The sequence below is a fragment of the Heterodontus francisci genome, chromosome 24, assembly GCF_036365525.1.
Source record: "Heterodontus francisci isolate sHetFra1 chromosome 24, sHetFra1.hap1, whole genome shotgun sequence".
Taxonomy (NCBI): Eukaryota; Metazoa; Chordata; class Chondrichthyes; order Heterodontiformes; family Heterodontidae; genus Heterodontus; species Heterodontus francisci.
Genome location: NC_090394.1, coordinates 68,822,711 through 68,843,706, shown reverse-complemented (window position 1 = coordinate 68,843,706; position 20,996 = coordinate 68,822,711). Strand labels below are relative to the sequence as shown.

General features: G+C 41.5%; 1 protein-coding gene across 6 annotated transcripts in view; it reads left to right on the top strand.

Annotated features, from left to right (window-relative positions):
• epn2 (epsin 2) overlaps positions 1-20,898 on the top strand; it is a 66,633-nt gene extending 45,735 nt beyond the window's left edge. For all 6 annotated transcript variants that reach the window (XM_068056506.1, XM_068056500.1, XM_068056502.1 and 3 more), the window contains 2 exons: positions 2,555-2,773; positions 15,187-20,898. In XM_068056506.1, the coding sequence (XP_067912607.1) occupies positions 2,555-2,773; positions 15,187-15,506 (539 nt within the window). In that variant the 3' untranslated portion in view covers positions 15,507-20,898. The remainder of the gene's footprint in view (positions 1-2,554; positions 2,774-15,186) is intronic.
• The last annotated feature ends 98 nt before the right edge of the window (positions 20,899-20,996 follow it).

Sequence of the window (20,996 nt, the reverse complement as noted above, 5' to 3'; positions counted from 1 at the left end):
ATTTTCATATGACCTGAAAATACATGGTACACAGTAGTCCAGTTCTGGCCTTTCATCATTTATGCTGGGTTCTTATAATTTTTGAGAGAGAACAATTATCAATTTTGACCCAGAGTTACCTTTAGTATCCTTCGAACCTGGCTCATCTGTCTGCTCCTCATGAACTCAGTAAAATCCAAATTATGTTCCTTTTGAATAAGACATATGTGTACATCCAATTAACAGGAAGCATAGTATTTTCATCTATTTAAAAAAAAAATGCAGGTTAATATTTTCGTGGAAATTGTAAATCCAGCACAGTGGTTGCTATTAAACCTTTTCTATTTGCAATGATTTTTTTTATGTCTTCCCTTTTTTTTATAAAACAAATACAGCATACACAGGAAGATGTTTTCGCAAGATTGCATCATTGTTGGGGAAGTGGAGATTATTACAGTTGGGTAGTCCTGGAAGAAGGTCTGGTAATCTAGGAGGAGTGTGAGGGTTTGGTATTGAGCAGGGACCATTGGCCTTGGAATAATTGGCAAGGGAGTCTGGGACCTGGGGGTGATATATTGAGAATATGGAAGTTGTGGAAGCAGTTCTGGGCTGTGGCAGTAGTGAGTGCGCTCGGAGTGAGCAGGCATAGGGCGGTGGCTAGGTGAACAAGTCCTTGGAGGTAATTATGGAACTTGTAAGCATCATTTATTAAGATTTACAAGCAACAGGAAGTGAATACTAAAATTGAATGCAGTATGAGGTTTGTGAGCAGGGAACCATCAGGGAAGAGAATTGAGGAAGAAGCAAGCTGTGAGAAAGTAAGACCAAACCTATCTACATTTTGGCTCCACTTCTCCCAAAAAATGATGTTTTTACAAGGCATACAGTTAGCAACTACAGTCCAAGATCTTTTACTGACCAAAATGTGGCTCCTGCTTCAATGTAATGAAAGCCATTTGTAGGAATTAAAGCTTGGCTACCCGGCCCAAACCCAACTACATGTGTTGGGTTCGGGTCGGGTCTGCATTCTGCGTCCAACATTCAGGGTCGGACCGGACCGGACTGTGCTGTTTTGTTTCGTAGTGTTTTCTTTTTAATCTACGATTTTTTTCTGTTTCAAGCATTGTTAGTTTCGGGTCGGGCATTTAAAAAAAAAAATTAAAGGGCTCGGGTTGGGTTCGGGTTGGCTGTTGTCAGGTCGGGCCCGGGTCGGGTTTTAATTTTACAGCCGAGCCAGGCTTTATTAGGAATCCAGCTCCCAGAAAAGTTTTGCATTCAAGGCTTATGACGTGTGAAAAGACTATTATTGGGAAGGCATGCTGAGCAGTTTAAAGAAGTTGTTCCATCACAGAAACTCAACTTTTCTTGGTGGAGGGAGGAGGGTAGGTCTGAGGATAATCAGTAGGAGGGAGGGTTGGGCAAGAGGCCTAATCTTTACCAGACTTTAGTGGGTGGCATTGTGAAGAACACTTCATATCTTGGAGACAGATGTGGGAGGAGTCAACCAGTGGTTAGTTAAATAAAAGATATGCTTGACAGAAGCATGACAAAAATAAAAAGTATTCTAGGAAGTGTTACTTGAAGGAAGTGCTCATTACATGCCAGGTTTTGAATGTGTTAAAGATGGAAATTTGTTCCCAATATTCCATCTATAAGCAGTAAGTTGCCACATCCAAGCTGCAGAATATGGCAGTTCAGATTTTCTTTCCTCACATATTTGAAAATTCGCATGTTTTGAAGTCTATTGTATATTCCAGAATTTAAAAGTTTCTTTCAGATTTTTCAGTTTAATGCATAGTCATTTCACTGCATCTTTTCTAAAAGTAGATGCAAAGGCGCCCCCGCCCCCCAGCTGTGTGTGAATGTTGTTAACTTTAGTAGAAAATGTATTTTTTGCATTCCTAACATTATCATCAGGTGAAGATGTCCAGGCAGTATCATCCATGCCGTATCAAATTTTGGAGAAGGTTACAGAATTTATAGATATGCCTTACAGTTCAAGGAGAAAATTTTGTTTCTTGATGCCAGCAATGAGAACCAGCCTCCAAAAATCCTCGTTTTACCTTGCTCCATGTGAACTAATATTGGCATTGAGAAAAATTGAAGTTCTTGGTTAACCAAAATACTGTGTAGTTGCAACAGATCAGTAACAAGTTTTGACATTTCTCACTAAGAAGGGAGAATGTATGTTATGCAATTTTCCAATTATATTGTTTACAAGATCAATGGTTATCAATAAACAAAAGTTAAATATGAAAGCTGGGGATGTTGAGCAAGATTGTGATTTTTATGGTTAAATGTGCTAATCTTGTGGTTTACAGTGCATGCAGTATTTGTCAGAACTATTGATAACCTGCAGAGAACTATTAGCATTATAGTAAAAATGTAGTATTAGACTACAGTAAATTGTTTAATTCAGGTTACTATATGCAAGAAATGATACAGACCAGTGGATCTAAAGACAAAGATTCAAGCTGTTACCTTCGCATTTGATAGCATGCACCCTTGCATTATAGAATTGCCTTAAGTTTTTTTTTAAACTTTTGAGTTAAATGTTCATCAATTTTTACTTCAGGTGAGACTGACATGTTGGGAGGAACGTCTAAGCCCAGTGGTTCAATTAGTCCAGATTTATTTGATCCTCAGCTTTCTAGCTCGGCTCCATCAAAGCAGACTGCAGCTCGAAAAACGCCAGAATCCTTTCTGGGCCCTAATGCAGCTTTGGTGAATCTGGATTCTCTGGTATCCAAGCCTGTGCAACCTTCCAGTATATCTAATCCTTTCCTGGCTTCAGGTATGCATTTCAGAAATTGAACTGGCTCCCTGTTCTGAAGAGTAGTGGTAATGCTCTGTAAATCACAACTTTTATGATTTTGGTAATGCAGAATTTCGAGATTATTTTGTGTCAGAGCTTGTATCTTTAGTTTTCTTTCTATATGGTGGAATTTATTGAAAGTAGATTGAGAATATGTTACAAGGTAGTCTTTGTGCTTGGAGCTTTCATATTGGCATTCAACCATATTTCAGTAAGATGGCTAATTCCAAATCTAATTAAAAATAATTAAATGACAGATTTCCCCAGGCCCCACACTGGTTTTACTGCAGTGGTTATTTAATACTGTCCTCAAGGTGGTTGCACACATCGAGAAATATTAGTTATTTTTCACCCCATCTGAGAGATGAGTTCAACTGATTTGTTGGTTATATAACAGCTCTGGCATTTTAATCAGTATTTGTAGTTATTGTGGTTCCTTCCAAGTCAACAGAGCATCACTATTCTGGCAGTAGGAATTCTGTAGATGTGGAGGAGACATGATGTAAAATGGAAATTACTTTCTGCAGCTTTTCTTCCCCAACTGATCTGCATGCATCATGCTTTGCCACTTGTTTGTTCCTTTGACACATAGCTTTATTGTGTTAGAAAGGGAAAAGATTATTGACGCAAAGTTGTTAAATGTTTGTCATAAAATATGTAAGCAGTTACTGTCATTGTACTGTATCTGAGATACTGGAAAAGAATTGCTGGTATTAAGCTTGCACACTATTATGCAGCCCATTTGTTTGTTAGATGTTACCGTGACTGGTTGTAGGAATTACATTATAGCTTTCCTCTCGGAGCAGCAGTTAGGTACTTTAGGTCCCACATTTAGCATGTTTGGTTCACTGGCATGAACAGGCTGATCAGCAAGCAGGTTACTGGACAGTTGCTGTGAGGTATCTGCCTTCCCATCCATTCATCTGCACCTGCACCCTGGGCTTATAGTACCACAAACCAGTAAGTATTTTCAGCCTATTTGCAGTTTATATTTGTTGTGCAGTAACAATGCACACGGTTTTCTGGAACTACCCCTCTTGATTGGTCCTTTTAATGTGCATTTACGAGAACTGGGAGCAGGAGTAGACCATTTGGCCCATCAGGCCTGCTCCACCATTCAATACCGTCATGGCTGATCTTGGGCTTCAATTCCACTTTCCTGCCCACACGCCATAATCCTTGATTCCATGAGAGACCAAAGAACTGTCTATCCCAGCCTGAAATATATTTACCGATAGAGCATTCACAACCCTCTGGCTAGAGAATTCCAAAGGTTCACAACCCTTTGAGTGAAGTAATTTCTCCTCATCTCAGTCCTAAATGATCAGTTCCTTATCTTGAGACTGTGCCCCCATGTTTTAAATTCCCCGACCAGTGGAATCTCTGTCTGTCCTATCCAGCACCTTCAGAATTTTGCATGTTTCAATGAGATCACCTCTCATTTTTCGAAACTCCAGAGAACGTAGGCCCAAATTAGTCAGCCTCTCATCACAGGAGAACCCCCTCATCCCAGGGACCAATTTAGTGAACCTTCGCTGTACCGCCTCCAATGCAAGTATATCCTTCCTTAAATGTGGAGACCAAAACTGTACACACTACTGCTAGATATGGTCTCGCCAAAACCCTGTACAATTGTAGCAAGGCTTCTTTATTCCTGTACTCCAATCCCTTTGTAATAAAGGCCAACATGCCATTTGCCTTTCTAATTGCTTGCTTTACCTGCATGCTAACTTTCTGCTTCCTTGTATGAACACACCCAAGTCTCTTTGAACAGCAAAACTTACTTTTCAAAAAACGTTCTGCTTTTCTGTTTTTATGATCAAAGTGATAACTTCACACTTCCCTAAATTATATTCCATCTGCCATCTAGTTGCCCACTCACTTAACCTGTCTATATTTCTTTGCAGCCTCTGTGTCCTCCCCAAAGCTTACCTCTCCATCTACCTTTGTATCATCAGCAAACTTAGATACATTACTCCCTGTCTGTTCATCTAAGTCACTAATATAGATTGTAAATAGCTGAGGCCCCAGCACTGATCCTTTTGGCAATCCAGGATATATGACATCTTCTAGTTTCCCTTTATCTACCCTACTAGTTACATCCTCAAAAAACTCAAATAAATTTGTGAAACAGGATTTCCCTTTTAGTTTTTTAAAAAAATTCATTCATGGGATGTGGGCGACGCTGGCCAGGCCAGCATTTATTGTCCATTCCTAATTGCCCTTGAGAAGGTGGTGGTGAGTTGCGTTCTTGAACCGCTGCAGTCCATTTGGGGTAGGTATACCCACAGTACTGTTAGGAAGGGAGTTCCAGGATTTTGACCCAGCGACAGTGAAGGAACGGCGATATAAATCCAAGTCAGGATGGTGTGTGACTTAGAGGGAACTTGCAGGTGGTGGTGTTCCCATGTATTTGCTGCCCTTGGTAGAGGTCGCGGGTTTGGAAGGTGCTGTCTAAGGAGCCTTGGTGCATTGCTGCAGTGCATCTTGTAGATGGTACACTGCTGCCACTGTGCGTTGGTGGTGGAAGGAGTGAATGTTTGTAGATGGGGTGCCAATCAAGCGGACTGCTTTGTCCTGGATGGTGTTGAGCTTCTTGAGTGTTGTTGGAGCTGCACTCATCCAGGCAAGTGGAGAGTATTCCATCACACTCCTGACTTGTGCCTTGTAAATGGTGAACACGCTTTGGGGAGTCAGGAGGTGAGTTACCCGTCTCAAGATTCCTAGCCTCTGACCTGCTATTGTAGCCACGGTATTTATATGGCTACTCCAGTTCAGTTTCTGGTCAATGGTAGCCCCTAGGATGTTGATAATGGGGGATTCAGTGATGGTAACGCCGTTGAATGTCAAGGGGAGATGGTTAGATTCTCTCTTATTGGAGGTGATCATTGCCCGGCACTTGTGTGGCGCGAATGTTAGCCTGGATATTGTCCAGGTCTTGCTGCATTTCTGCACAGACTGCTTCAGTATCTGAGGAGTCACGAATGGTGCTGAACATTGTGCAATCATCTGCGAACATCCCCACTTCTGACCTTATAATTGAAGGAAGGTCATTGATGAATCAGCTGAAGATGGTTGGGCCCAGGACACTACCCTGAGGAACTCCTGCAGTGATGTCCTGGAGCTCAGATGATTGACCTCCAACAACCACAACCATCTTCCTTTGCGCTCGGTATGATTCCAGTCAGCAGAGGGTTTTCCCCCGATTCCCATTGACCTCAGTTTTGCAAGGGCTCCTTGATGCCATACTCTGTCAAATGCTGCCTTTGTGTCAAGGGCAGTCACTCTCCCCTCACCTCTTGAGTTCAGCCCTTTTGTCCACGTTTGAACCAAGGCTGTCATGAGGTCGGGAGCTGAGTGGCCCTGGCGGATCCCAAACTGAGCATCACTGTGCAGGTTATTGCTAAGCAAGTGCGGCTTGATGGCACTGTTGATGACCCCTTCCATCACTTCACTGATGATTGAGACTAGGCTGATGGGGTGGTAATTGGCCTGTTTGGCTAGGGGCGCGGCAAGTTCTGGAGCACAGGTCTTCAGTACTGTTGCCGGAATATTGTCAGGGCCCATAGCTTTCGCAGTATCCAGTGCCTTCAGTCGTTTCTTGATATCACGCAGAGTGAATGGAATTAGCTGAAGTCTGGCATCTGTGATGCTGGGGACTTCAGGAGGAGGCCGAGATGGATCATCAACTCGGCACTTCTGACTGAAGATTGTTGCAAATGCTTCAGCCTTATCTTTCGCACTGATGTGCTTGGCTCCCCCATCATTGAGGATGGGGATATTTGTGGAGCCACCTCCTCCAGTTAGTTATTTAATTGTCCACCACCATTCACTGCTGGATGTGACAGGACTGCAGAGCTGAGATCTGATCCGTTGGTTATGGGATCACTTAGCTCTGTCTATCGCATGTTGCTTACGCAGTTTGGCACGCAGATAGTCCTGTGTTGTAGTTTCACCGGGTTGACACCTCATTTTGAGGTATGCCTGGTGCTGCTCCTGGCATGCCCTCCTGCACTCTTCATTGAACCAGGGTTGGTCTCCTGGCTTGATGGTAATTGTAGAGTGGGGGATATGCCGGGCCATGAGGTTACAGATTGTGGTTGAGTATAATTCTGCTGCTGCTGATGGCCCACAGCGCCTCATGGATGCCCAGTTTTGCATTGCTAGATCTGTTCAAAATCTATCCCATTTAGTACAGTGATAGTGCCACACAACACGATGGATGGTATCCTCAATGTAAAGGTGGGACTTAGTCTCCACAAGTACTGTGCGGTGGTCACTCCTACCATTACTGTCATGGACAGATACTGCATTCGAAAATATCTTAGTGTGTCGTCGGAGAGAGATGGATAAGTGGCTGTGGCATGGACCTGGCTGGAGACACCAGCAGCAACGAAGGACAAGACAGAAAGAGAGAACAGGGGAAGTGCACGGACCTGGCTGGAGGGTTCAGGGGATGGAGCTGGCAACCTGGAGGCACGAATTGGTGACTTGGAGCTGCTCCCTTCACTCACCTGGAGGACAAGATCACACCTACGTTTGTGGCGATCTGGGACCTGCCGGTCAGTGCCTTCAACATTACTAACAACATCAAGAGCTAAGGGAGTAAACCCGACACAGTCTGAAATGGAGTCCCATTGGACAGTTGGTGTTTCCCTCAAGTTAGCACCTTCTGGCAACTCCTGTAAGAATTGTCCCCAGACATATAGGCTTTTGTCTTTTCTTTGGACACGAGCCTACGAGGTTGAGAGAGGAGTGCAGATGCTAGGCAAGTCTGCGCCTCCTAAAACCATGCCTGGCTATTGTTGCGACCAAGGTGAGAGTAATGCACTTTCAATTCAGTCCCATTACTCCACAGGTCACAGCATATTATTAAAGTTTCCCACCTACCGGAAAACTAGCCAAATTAATCACTTTATTAACCCTCAGAATAAAACTCGCCAAACCAGGTATCTTTAAACAACAACAAATTAACTATTTATTAATAAACTAAATCTTAAACAGTACTGAAATAAATCTATGTCTCAAAAGACTTTATAACTTCTTCCTCCTCCTAATCCTCGTGCGCGTACGCATACATTCAAAAACCAACGGTTAATCGGTTTTAAAAATTATGGTTTAAATTAGAGCTGTTTCTTAGGAATAATATAACTGGGTTGTAAGTCTTGATGGGTTGCTTTCCTGGAGCGGTGAGGTGTCCCAGAGTCGAATAGCCCTATGCCACTCCAAGTCTCTAGACGAATTTGATGAACAGTCTGTAATAGATAGGCTTTCACGGCACTTCAGCTGCAGCAGGCGTCACGCAGCTCTTTCAACAAGGAGTATAGCAGCAGGTCTATTTGGATTTTGAATTAGCAGTCTAACAGTAAAACTTTACTGAGAATTCCACAACTCTCAAACACAAAAGGCAACAGAATGTCACTCCTGAGGCAGAGACTTCTCAGACTGGAAGTAAAAAGGAATTTGCTACCTCCAATAATGCAAAGATTCCTTTCCAGAGGTCGTTTCCTGTTTAGGTGAAACACAGCCTGTGGGCCAATGTAGATTTTGTGCTGAGAGAGAGAAAATCCTTCCTTTAAGGAGAGCATGCTTCACTGGTCTGCCAGATCAAACTGGTTCTGGCCAGTCTTTACACACAGTCAAATCGATACAATACAGCATGTGACCTCTCTTTTGCTGTTGCTTAAACAGGCTTGCAGCTTGCTCACTGTTCCCAGAGAATATAAAATCTTCTCTGTCTTAAAGGCACACAGACCCCCCCCCTTTAGTTTGGACATTATGCAGCAAACAAGCAAAAGTAACCTTTCGGCTTGGAAGCTGGAATGTGAGAACTATGCGCCCTGGAATGAGCAAGACCCACACTCCACAGCAAGTATATGCAACACAGCCCTGACGGACCCTGTGCTGCACAAGCTTGGTGTCAACGTTGCCGCTCTAAGAAATCAGATTAGCCGACAGGCTCTATTTGAGAGGCTAACTACATCTTCTACTGACCTAGAAAGAGTGCTGAAGATCGCCATGAGCATAGTGTAGGCTTCGCAGTGAGCAACCGGCTAATGCAGTCAATTGAGCCACCAGTAGCAACCTCTGAGCACTTTGTCTCCCTGCGGCTATCGTCTGATGGAGGCACAGTCAACATCATATGCGCCTACGCACCAACTCTGTATGCCAGCATCTCCATCCTGGGTGACTTCAGTGCATGTGTTGGGGCAGACAGTGATTCATGGCCAACATGCCTCGGTTGTCATGGGGTGGGCAAGATAAACGATAATTGACAATGCCTTCTTGAGCTTTGTGACCTGAATGAACTCTGCATCACCTACATCACCTTCCAGGGCAGACATTGTCACAAGGTATCATGGCATCACCCAATGTCTGACACCAACTAGACCTAGTTATCACAAGGAGATGTGCGGAATCTGCCCAGTGTTCTTCACACCTGCACCTATCACAACGCAGATTGTGACACTGACTCTGATCAGCAGCAGAGTGAAGGTGCACTCCCGAAAATTCCACCGCTCCAAACTCGATGGTCCTCATGTATCAACATCTCTTGCACAATGATACCAAATACCAACACTTCGCACTGTCCCTAGAACGCTTGCTAACCACCAAAGCCTTAATGGGAAGCATCGATGCTCGTATTGATGAAGCTTGGCAGTCAGTAAGCTCAATCATCTATGAAGCAGCAGAAGTATCATTTGGTATAAGGCGGAACCCGCAACAGGGACTGATTTGAGACCTACTCAGCTGAGATGATGTCATTGATGCAAAAAACAAAGCCTACATGATGGACAACATAAACCCAACAGCTAAGACACTGCACAACCTGAGACTGGCCAAGATAGCAGTGCAAAAAACAGGACAACACTGCGCAAACAAACACTGGATCAACTTGTGTCAAGAGATCCAAACTGCATGTGACAAAGGAAATCTATGAGTTATGTACGAAGGGGTCAAGAAGGCACTTGGCCCTACCATCATTAAAGTTGCTCCTCTGAAGTTGGCAGATGAAGTACTCACCGACAGAAGTAAACCGATGTCCCGCTGGGCTGAACGTTGCTGTGAGCTGTACTCATGAGAGTCAGACATCTCCCAGTTCATGCTTGACACTCTGCCTCAACTTCCTGTCATGGATGAGTTAGATGAAGAATCTTCATCATTGGAGCTTGAATAGGTCATAGACTGCGAACAGAAGGGCACCCGGCAAGGACGGATTCCCAGTTAAACTGCTCAAGCACAGAAAGGCCTGTCTATTGCCACATCTTTATGACCACCACCTCCTCTGCTGGAAAGTAGGCTCTGTTCCACAAGAGATGCAAGATGCCAAAATCATCACACTACAAAAACAAAGGTGACAGAGGAGACTACAGAAATTGCAGCGGCATCTCGCTCCTTAGTGTTACGGGGAAGGCCTTTGCTAGGGTCATTTATTTGCAGACCGAGTGTACCCCGAAGCACAGTGCAGTTTCAGTGCTGGCAGATCTACTGTGGACATGATCTTCTCCATACGCCAATTACAAGAGAAATGTATGGAACAGAGTATACTCCTTTACCTTGTTTTCGTGGATCTCATGAAGGCGTTAGACACAATCAGCAAGCAGAGTTACACAGTATTTTGGGAAAAATTGGCTGCCCATCAAAGCTTTTCGGTCTCATCCGCCCCTTCCATGACAACATGCACTGCACGGTACAGTTTGATATTTCTACTTCAAAGTGAAGAATGGAGTGAAACAGGGTTGTGTCCTACCCGCCCCCCCCCCCCCCCCCCCCCACCCTGTTTGGCATCATCTTCTCCATGCTCCTGGCCTTTGTCTTTCCTGCAGATATGGAAGGAGTCTGCTTGCATGCCAGGTCAGACAGCAAGCTGTACAATCTATCAAGACTGAAAGCGAAGGCAAAAACACATTGCATCCTGATCGGAGAACTCCACCACGCTGATGATGCTGTGTTAGAGGCTCACACGGAAACTGCTACAAAGACTCATGGACTGTCTCTCCCATGCCTGTAACTTGTTCTCCTAGACTATAAGTATCAAGAAAACTGTGGTCATGGGACAAGGTGTTGTATCTGCATCCCTGATCACACTAAATAACACCCCACCTGAATTGGTTAGCAGATTCTGCTACCTTGGGTCCACGGTGACAGACAATCTTCCCTTGAAGCGGAGCTCAATAAGTACATTGAGAAAGCAGCTACCACATTTGGCCGACTTGCAAAACGAGCATGGGATAATACCAAGCTGAACCTTAGGACCAAGCTGATGGTTTATAAGGCCTGTGTTCTCAGCACCGCTGTGAAACATGGGTGACTTACAGCTACCAGGAAAAGAAGCTCAATAATTTCCATCTTAGCTGTCTGTGGTGCATTATGGATATATCCTGACAAGATAAAATCTAAAATGCAGCAGTCCTCTCTAAGGCAGAGCTTCCAAACGTGTTGGCACTAATCAAACCGAGGCAGCTTCAGTGGATCAGACACATCTGCAGGACGAAAGACGTTCACATACCCAAGGACCTTCTGTACGGTGAGGTAGCTGGGGCCAGACAATCAGTGGGGCGCTCAGAGCTCCACTTCAAGGATGCTTTTGTGACCTGAAGGTCCTAAACGTTGACTATCGCGCCTGGAAGTTGCGAGTTGACAAAATAGGGAATTACTGACCCATCCTATGGACTGGTGTGCACTACCACAACGACCAGTGGCTACAGCAGCTTGGCAACTGGTGTCGACTCCGAAAACAACTCACAGCGTCACTTGGCAGCTTGACGTGTGGCATTTGTGGCAGAATCTGTATCTCAGAGATTGGCCTTCAGAGTCAGCAGCAAAGGTGCACCAAGAGAAGACACCCCACCTAAATGGATTGTCTGCTGTATGTCCATCTTCTGAAGATGGAAGGATGGCAACTCCAAGTTATCGTACTTGCGTCCTTTTTTGGCACTCAATTTCATAAGAAATTGACTGAAGAAAATATAGATAAGAAGCATTAATATCAGAACATCAATCAGGGTCTTTACACATGGAAAATGTAAATAGGAAATTGTTCTTCATCCAGCTAGAGGTTGCCTAGCTATATCAATATGGATGCAGGATTGTCTCTTTTTTTTTTCCCCTTCTGGGATCTTGTTGCTTCTGAATCACATGAAGGCTGTTTGATGCTGTGCTAGATACATGTCGTTTGGATAGCTTGAGGTTGGTTGCTTGTACTCCACATTATGATCCAGTACAAGGCCAGATGTACTTAAAACCTGGTATTTAATGGAAGTCTTGAGCTATTTCTGATCTGAGGCAAGCTGAAATACAGGAAATCTGTACTGGCTATTATGTTCCAATTTTCCTTGAAATGCATTGTAGGCCCCCACAACAAACCCTGGGCCATTGTCACCAATTCCACCCCCTTCATCAACAATTGTCTCAGACTATTTGCACATTCTGCATTGTCATACAGACCCCCACATGCCAAGAATGAGGCATATTAATTTTGTCATATGAACATTGATCTTAAACTGTTGCAGGAGTGAAGAAAGGACTTGTTAAAAATAGAATCAGCAGATACTTGGCTGGAGGGACATTTGCATACTAACAGACAGTGCTTGTGGAAACAAAGGACTATTCCCTGGTCCACTTAACCCACAATGGACTTTGATCATCTGATGAGGCAGCTGGTCACATGACTAACCTGGGCAACCTAGGGTTTTTTTTTGTATTGTGCCACAGAGAAAGACTCAGAAGGCTGTTTTGAACTGGAACCTGGAGCAAGATGGATAAAGAACTGGCTGGGCAACAGGAGACAGAGAGTAGCAGTGGAAGGCAGTTTCTCAAAATGGAGACGTGTAACCAGTGGTGGTCCACAGGGATCCGTGCTGGGACCACTGTTGTTTGTGATATACATAAATGATTTGGAGGAAAGTATAGTTGATCTTATTAGCAAGTTTGCAGACGACACTTAAGATTGGAGTAGCAGATAGTGAAGGGGACTGTCCGAGAATACAGCAGAATATAGATAGATTGGAGAGTTGGGCAGATAAATGGCAGATGGAGTTCAATCAGGGCAAATGCGAGGTGATGCATTTTGGAAGATCCAATTCAAGAGTGAACGATACAGTAAATGGAAAAGTCCTGGGGAAAATTGATGTACAGAGAGATTTGGGTGTTCAGGTCCATTGTTCCCTGAAGGTGGCAACGCAGGTCAATAGAGTGGTCAAGAAGGCAGACGGCATGCTTTCCTTCATCGGACGGGTTATTGAGTACAAGTCATAAAATGGCAGTTTACTGATTATGAAATGCATCAACTTGAATTAAATAAATTGAAGCTGTAGAGACATCTAAATATCTTCTTCAACTATCAAGCAGCTAGAGTACAAGTTGGGCGGCGCAGTGGTTAGCACTGCAGCCTCACAGCTCCAGGGACCCAGGTTCGATTCTGGGTACTGCCTGTGCGGAGTTTGCAAGTTCTCCCTGTGTCTGCGTGGGTTTTCGCCGGGTGCTCCGGTTTCCTCCCACATCCAAAGACTTGCAGGTGATAGGTAAATTGGCCGTTGTAAATTGCCCCTAGTGTAGGGAGGGAATATGGGATTACTGTAGGGTTGTTGGTCGGCACAGACTCGGTGGGCCGAAGGGCCTGTTTCAGTGCTGTATCTCTAAATAAAAAAAATAAATAAATAAGAGTTGGCAGGTCATGTTACAGTTGTATAGGACTTTGGTTTGGCCACATTTGGAATACTGCGTGCAGTTCTGGTCGCCACATTACCAAAAGGATGTGGATGCTTTGGAGAGGGTGCAGAGGAGGTTCACCAGGATGTTGCCTGGTATGGAGGGCGCTAGCTATGAAGAGAGGTTGAGTAGATTAGGATTATTTTCATTAGAAAGATGGAGGTTGAGGGGGGACCTGATTGAGGTGTACAAAATCATGAGAGGTATAGACCGGTTGGATAGCAAGAAGCTTTTTCCCAGAGTGGCGGATTCAATTACTAGGGGACATGAGTTCAAAGTGAAAGGGGAAAAGTTTAGGGGGGATATGTGTGAAAAGTTCTTTACGCAGAGGGTGGTGGGTGCCTGGAACGCGTTGCCAGCGGAGGTGGTAGACGCGGGCACGATAGCATCTTTTAAGATGTATCTAGACAGATACATGAATGGGCAGGAAGTAAAGAGATACAGAACCTTAGAAAATAGGCGACAGGTTTAGATAGAGGATTTGGATCGGCGTAGGCTTGGAGGGCCGAAGGGCCTGTTCCTGTGCTATAATTTTCTTTGTTCTTTCTCTCTTTTTTTCACTCGCGTGTGCGTGCGCACGCTCTCTCTCTCTTTCTCTCCCCCACCCCCCCCCCCCCCCCAAAGCCACTGGACTCACGGAAGACACGTAAACCTCGAGAGAAAACACTCTGACCTCGAAACAAGTTGAAGTGCACTGGGCCCCAACAAATTGCAAGTCTGATCAGCCACCAAAGACTTCACAGCAAACTCAAAGGACAGTAAAATAGAAACCCATCTATCGCCTCATTCATTCTTTTCTACTTTTCTGTCTCTATCTGCGTCTGTGTTTATCACTTATGCATGCTAGTGTGGTCACGTCACGCATTCCTGGTTGGTAACTGGATTAGAGTTTAAGATTAATAAACTTCTACCTTTCTTATTTAAAATCTAAGAAAACCTGTCTGAATTGATTTTGTTGTCTTACAATTGGAGCAGTCAACAAGGATTCACCTGAGGGGAAGCTAAAAATGAGGTGTTCTTAAAATTAAACCTTATTACGGTTAAACCAGGCAAAGGCTGAGAGGGAACCCCTAGACTCCTCCTTACCTGGTCGTAACTGCATCCTATTCGACCCCAACCTAAGCTAATACTGTACTTTCCAATATAAAAACTATCTATTTCCACCTTTTGTAACATCCTCCTCCTCCTATTTCCTTTGTCTCAGCATCCACTTTTGTCTATGCCTCTGCGAGGTACTATGGGACATTTTTCGACATTAAAGGCCACTGTATAAAGGCAAACTGTTGTCTTTATGAGCTTCTTTCCTTCTGCTTTATAACATTGTATTTCTACACCAGGAAAAAGATCTAAGGTGTGTGGTTGAGAATTAGAAATCTTAAACCTGTGGTGTGCAATAAGACAAGAACACAGATGAGTTTCTCAGTGTTACTGCTATTCTGCAATATATTTAAGATGCAGATATGATTGAATTATTTGTGTGGAGATGGAGTATTTAATAATTCTGCCTATTACTTTGGTGTGTAGCCAAATAAAACTGAGGTCGTCATGAGAGTGTTTGCAAAGATATAAAATTGGCAGTTAAATTGAGTAATATCAAAGATTGTAATTTAATGTAATTATTTTTGTGTCTTGTGAAAACTTAAATTTATTTTACTAATCAATTATAACCTTTTTTTTTGTAGGTTCAACTCCAGTCCAGGTCACTCAGATTAATCCCTTTCAAATTAACCAGCCGCAGCCTCCTACACTGAACCAAATGCGAGCAAGTCCTTTGATAGCCCCAGGACAATCTACGTTTGGCACCATGCCTACAGTCAGTATGGAGCCAATACCACTCACCTCCATGTCAGCACCAATGGCAATGGGCATGGTTCCAGTACCAGTTATTGGTAGGATGGGTACAGGAATGAACATTGCTGGAACAATGCCCCAACCGCTTGTATCAACAAGCATCCCTCCACCTACATCCCAGACCTCTACAACAAATCCTTTCCTATTATAAAAGACCAGAGGAAATATCTTCATTACAGAGCGGAAACCTAGATAGGGGCGTGGCTAGCTAAGTTAAATGTATTCTAAACTGCATTTATGGCTGTGGTGACAAATCCTTCACAGGTTTGGATTTTGCTGTGCTGGTTTTTATGAAGTGCATATTGACGGTGGTTAATTTTCACTATTTTCTAAAGAAGCTATTTGCTGCCAATGGAGGTATCATATGGTGACTGAACATGTAGTTGAGAACAGTGGTAACGTGAATCCAATATTCACACCAATTGAATCCTCCAATCCTTAAGTGCATATTACAGTTTGTCCAAAGGTAACATAGTGTTTCGTGTGGTATATTCACTGTTTTGCATATTTCACAAGTCACCTGACTATTGACCTGTTTCAAAAAGATTTAAAAAGGCCACAATGACTGTTTCAGGAGTTAGAAATTTGCTTCCTGATCATAAAAGCAAATTTGGAACTTAAATAACCAAAATCACACCAATAAAACTCCAAAACCCTGATTTCATAGTTGATGGATTGAAAATAATTTTGCAAACCTGTTCATAGCAGTAAGGAGTTTTTAATTGTGCTGTGTTCTGAATAGGCTGTTACAAAATTGCTTTTGAATTTGGACTGTTGCATGCACCTTTTTAATCGCTTTTTGAAGTAACGTTCTCGACACTGTTTAAGCAGAAGGTATCAGTTCGTGTTCAGTATTAATTAATCATGATGCAGTACTGATAGGATTGAAATTCCTTTTAAAGTTGTGATTATCAGAAATCATTGCAATGATAATGAACAAACTATTTACACAAGTTTCAGTAATTTAGTGGAGATTTTTTTAAGTGGGAGAAAGCTGCATGCATCAGTCTGTTTTTGTATTTGAAATCTAAGATTTGCTAATGATGGTTATTCTCTAGAGTATTTAAAAACACTTGTCTAGGTAAGAGGTTGTAGTGTTCTTCATTGTTAATGAAACAAAGTAGACACCAGACATTAGTAAAATATAGAGTTTAAAGGGGAAAAAACTTACATCAGTGTAACTTTGAAATATAGGTGCTTTTTATTTTATTTCTTTTAGATTTTATTAAGTAAAACAAACATTAAGCTAATTCAGGCTCTGCATCGGTATTTGCAGTTAATCCTGTACACTTTGCACAGCTTTTTTTTTTAATAGATAAGTCTTCATGTAAAGGTTAAATAGCCAAGTTTTAAAGTCTGTAATTTGCAACCATATTGTAGTTTACAAATGTTTTATGCTCTTTTTAACCTTTCTGTCTAGGGATTTTGGTAAGATTTTGCAAGCGTGTTTTTTAACTGCTTTAAAACATGTGTTGACAGGTGCCATGGAATGTGCGGTCCAAATTGTATCTTTGCTTCATTGTTGAGATTGAGCTCTGTATTTTAGAAAGAGAAAAGGGAATCCAGTAATTGAGAGTGTATTTGTCTATCGTGTTACGTGTCATGTTGATTCAACACTAAGTACATAGCAGTTATAAAGTTTTGTAATGAGTTTGAAAACAGATTTTCTTTTTGAATGAATGGATAACCAGATAGGTACTTAAGAATGAATTGCTATGCAGAGAAGGTAGATAGTAGTCTTATATTTGTATTTTAGTAACTTAATTGGACAGACTACAGTGATCAGTCCATGCATTTGCTTTTAATGAATGAGGAATTTTCTCTCAAATCCTCGTAAGTTGGCAGGAGTGGGTTATGAATTTGAGTGTGTGTTTTTCAGAGTTCATATGCTTATTTTATTGGCTAGGAAATGAGTTTTGTAGACATGGCCAACAGCAGGTTAGTATTGCTTTAAAGGGAAAGTGAAAAGCTTGGATTTGTTTTTCTCATCCACATTCATTTACTTTTATAAAAAAAAACAATAACCTTTGTTTCTACACCATTCATTAAGTACAAAAAGATGTGTTGGAGTGGTTTGCAGGGTATAGATAGCGAGCAATCTAGCATTATAATGGTAGTGATCAACATTTACTCAATATGGATATCAATTGCCAAGTAACATTTTTTCCAATAACACTCTTGTAATGCGTATAAAATGTTTTATACCCGCACTGGATACCTATTGTGAATAACCTGTTGCATATTTTTTTTATCCTGCTCAGATCTATATTCAGAAGTTGAATAGATTTGTTTGGTATCACCTGTCATCCATATTTAAGTGAAATACTGAGTTCCAACTGATATCATTTTGCTTAGATAGAGACGACAGGCCGTTAAAAAGAGAATACTCTCAGTAATAATTTAAAATATGGATGTGGAATAATTGTTCATGAGTCAAACTAATTTGCCTAGTTATAGCATATACAGACTACAGTGGTGTGCACCTTATTTCTTAAAAGAAAATTGCTGTTAATACATGTATGGCATATTAGGCAACTTGGAATTCTCCAAATTTATGAATATTGCTTTTGAAGTTAATTTCATACTTTAGTGTGCGCATTTTTTAGACAGAAAGTGGTGATCTATGTACCAAGCATAGAAATGCCACGAACAAAATTCATGCCAAGGAAGTTCATTTGGAATGTGATCCTATTTGACCTATCACATATGTTTATATTGTACAAGTCCAGATATTTTGAATTTATTTTGAGTTCTTGGGGTTCATGTGAGTGTGTGAGAGTATGCATGCGAAGAGTGCAGCCACTACTTGTATAGTCTTGCATTTAGCCACTAAAATGTATACAAAGCTTCTGGTAAGATTTGTATTGACAATTGTTTACTGTACTGTATAAAAAAAATCTTTGTCATTCTGTTAATAACTTTGCATCAATGTAAATGTATGGTTGTCTCATCTGTAACTTGTATAATTTCACATGTACTGTGGCTATGTATTCATTTTACTACAGGAAGTCGTACAGCAGGATTTTGCTGATCACTTGCATAGTTAATTTTAAATCCTTGTCTTTTTTTATTCAGTATCCTTAACACACCATGAATTAAGTAAGCCATAGAACTGGAAAATCAAAGGAAGACATCTCAATTGAAACTGCATGACTTTTCCTTGCTGAGATCAAAGCCAACACCTTATACACACATACTTATCTTTTTTTTTACATGTCCCAATCTGTTCTTTATATCGCAGCCACTCCTAGCTGCCACTTGTGTGACTTTGGCTGGTTTGTTCTCTAATAAATCCCTTTGTGATGGATCAGGACCAAAACCATGTTCCCGATGAGAATGGAGGAGGGCGATATCTTGAGTGACCACAGCGATGCTCACTATGCCCAGTTTCTCACCAAGTTTTAGGAAGACCTAGAGAGTAGTTCCAGGTCTAAATGAGCTCCTTCTAAACAAAATATTTTACATGATCATGCTAACCCAGTGTTCAGGCAACTTTCTGTGGTAGATATCAACCAGCTTGTTAATCACTGCTTTGTTAGTCATAGAATGGAAAAGAATATTTCTGTAATACAGTTATTATGTGCTGGGGTCTCAGTATCCAGGGTCGTCATGTATTTGTTAATTGTTGTGTATCTGCATTTGAAGAATTTACATATTTATCTCTCTATACATGCTATCAGACTGAGAAAGCTTAGGTAGTGTAATCTATTTGGTAGACTTCTTTAGTGAATCTGGAGCGATCCCTACAAAATACTTTGCAAGGAAATGTTTATAGGAGCTAGGTTCCATAAACCAAGAAAGCTAATTGTCCTACCAGAGAGCAGTATCCTGGACATTGGAAAAAAAAAAATTACTGGTGCTCATGTTGAGCAGCAAGGTCAGACCAAAACTACCGTAGTCACCAGTTTTCATTGTTTTCACGCCTTCAAAAAGTTTTGTAATATCTCATCAAAAAAATCTTTTAGTTTTACATATAGGATTAGTCTAGGATACAATATGTGCTACTTTTATAATTGCATTCATTTGGTTCTTTACATTTTTATTCAAAAATATTCACACAAACTTACTTTGTCCTCCTAATTGAGATAAAGTGGAAGTGTCTTTTACTAAAGATGGATGACATGGAAGTTAAGCAAGTTCAGAAAAATTACACTAATCTACATTATTTATAATGCAGGAATTTAGGAAGAAATTTTTGAATAAAAATATTTTTTGGAACTTGTGGAAACTCATGCTTGTACCCTTAGCCTATGCATATTTGAGTGTATATCTTCATTGTTTCTTCCCCTTTATTAGGTTGTCATTCAAAAAGTATGTAAGCTCTACTTCTGACCTTCTGTCAGTGCTGCTGTTCACCCCATAAGGTGCAAAAGTGTGAATGAATGGTGACTTTCCCCATGCTACTGTCGGGAAATATGGCTGATATCAGCAACGTAGGAGAATGGCAGACTGTGGCTGCAAACCTGTGTTTGTGCTTTGGCATATGGCAGCATGTTAAAAGTCCTAAAAGGCCTGAAACTCTTCAACTGCAAGTATCTATTCTATCTAATCTGTTTGGAATGAATTCCATGTTATTCAATGCAAGGTTATATTTTTCACGCACAATTGGGAACTTTAACTTCCTCCAAAACTTAGCACTGCACCATGCATGTGCAGTCATCCTTGTGCTTGGTCAGAATTCATGTCCATGCCTTGTTTTCAGGGGTAACCACATTATTCAATGTGAATAATCAGTATAATATGATTGGTACATTTTAGATCTTACTAGTGTACATGCCAAGAAAATGAATCCATGCTGGTTGCTTGCTAATATTGATACTTTGGTCTGCATTTGTCATCATGCAGGTTGGATTGAGTATTGCGTCAATTCTAGTTTTTAACCTGGAGCTGATGGATTCTTTCAGTACCACCAAACCCTCACCTTGAGTAGATTACAGTCGAAGCAATATAGCCAAAGCAGCATGGAATCCTTAGAGTACCTTGGTTACAATATGAGAGATTGGCTAATATGGTCAGGTCTTTTCACAAATGCTAATTTATGGCTGTTTCTTTTAAAAAAAAAATGAAGGTAACCCTTTTTTTTTGTGGTGGGAATTGGAGCAGGTAGGCACTTGTATTATGCGGAGAAAAGCAAGCCATTGAGGTTTTAATTGAAAAGCTTAGTAGAGGGACTGGCACCTTTTAATTTTCCAGTTACTTGGCTTATATGTTATAAGGCAAAGGATAACTGCATTTAAAGAATGAGGACTACTGCACATAATGGTGAGTAAACTACCTTTTCATGTATTATGTTCTGTATATCTACCAAACTCATCCATGATGCTGGGAGCAGGCTGCTTTTTATGGTATTGTGCTCAACTATCATTACTGTATAATATAATTTATCATTTGTACTATTGTAACATATGTTCTGTATCTTATTTTCTATGTAATGGTTTTGTAGCAAGTCACACAAAATCTTTATTGTTTATGCCATTTGAACAGCAGAAAAGATCCAGGGGCCTGTTGCTTAAATGATGAAATTAAACTGTTGGTATCTGTTACTGTGGTTTGGATATTTCATTTATTTTTTACAAGAAATATACATTCATATTGCTGAAGGGTACTAATTTCTCTGCAAAGGGTACTAATTTCTCTGCAA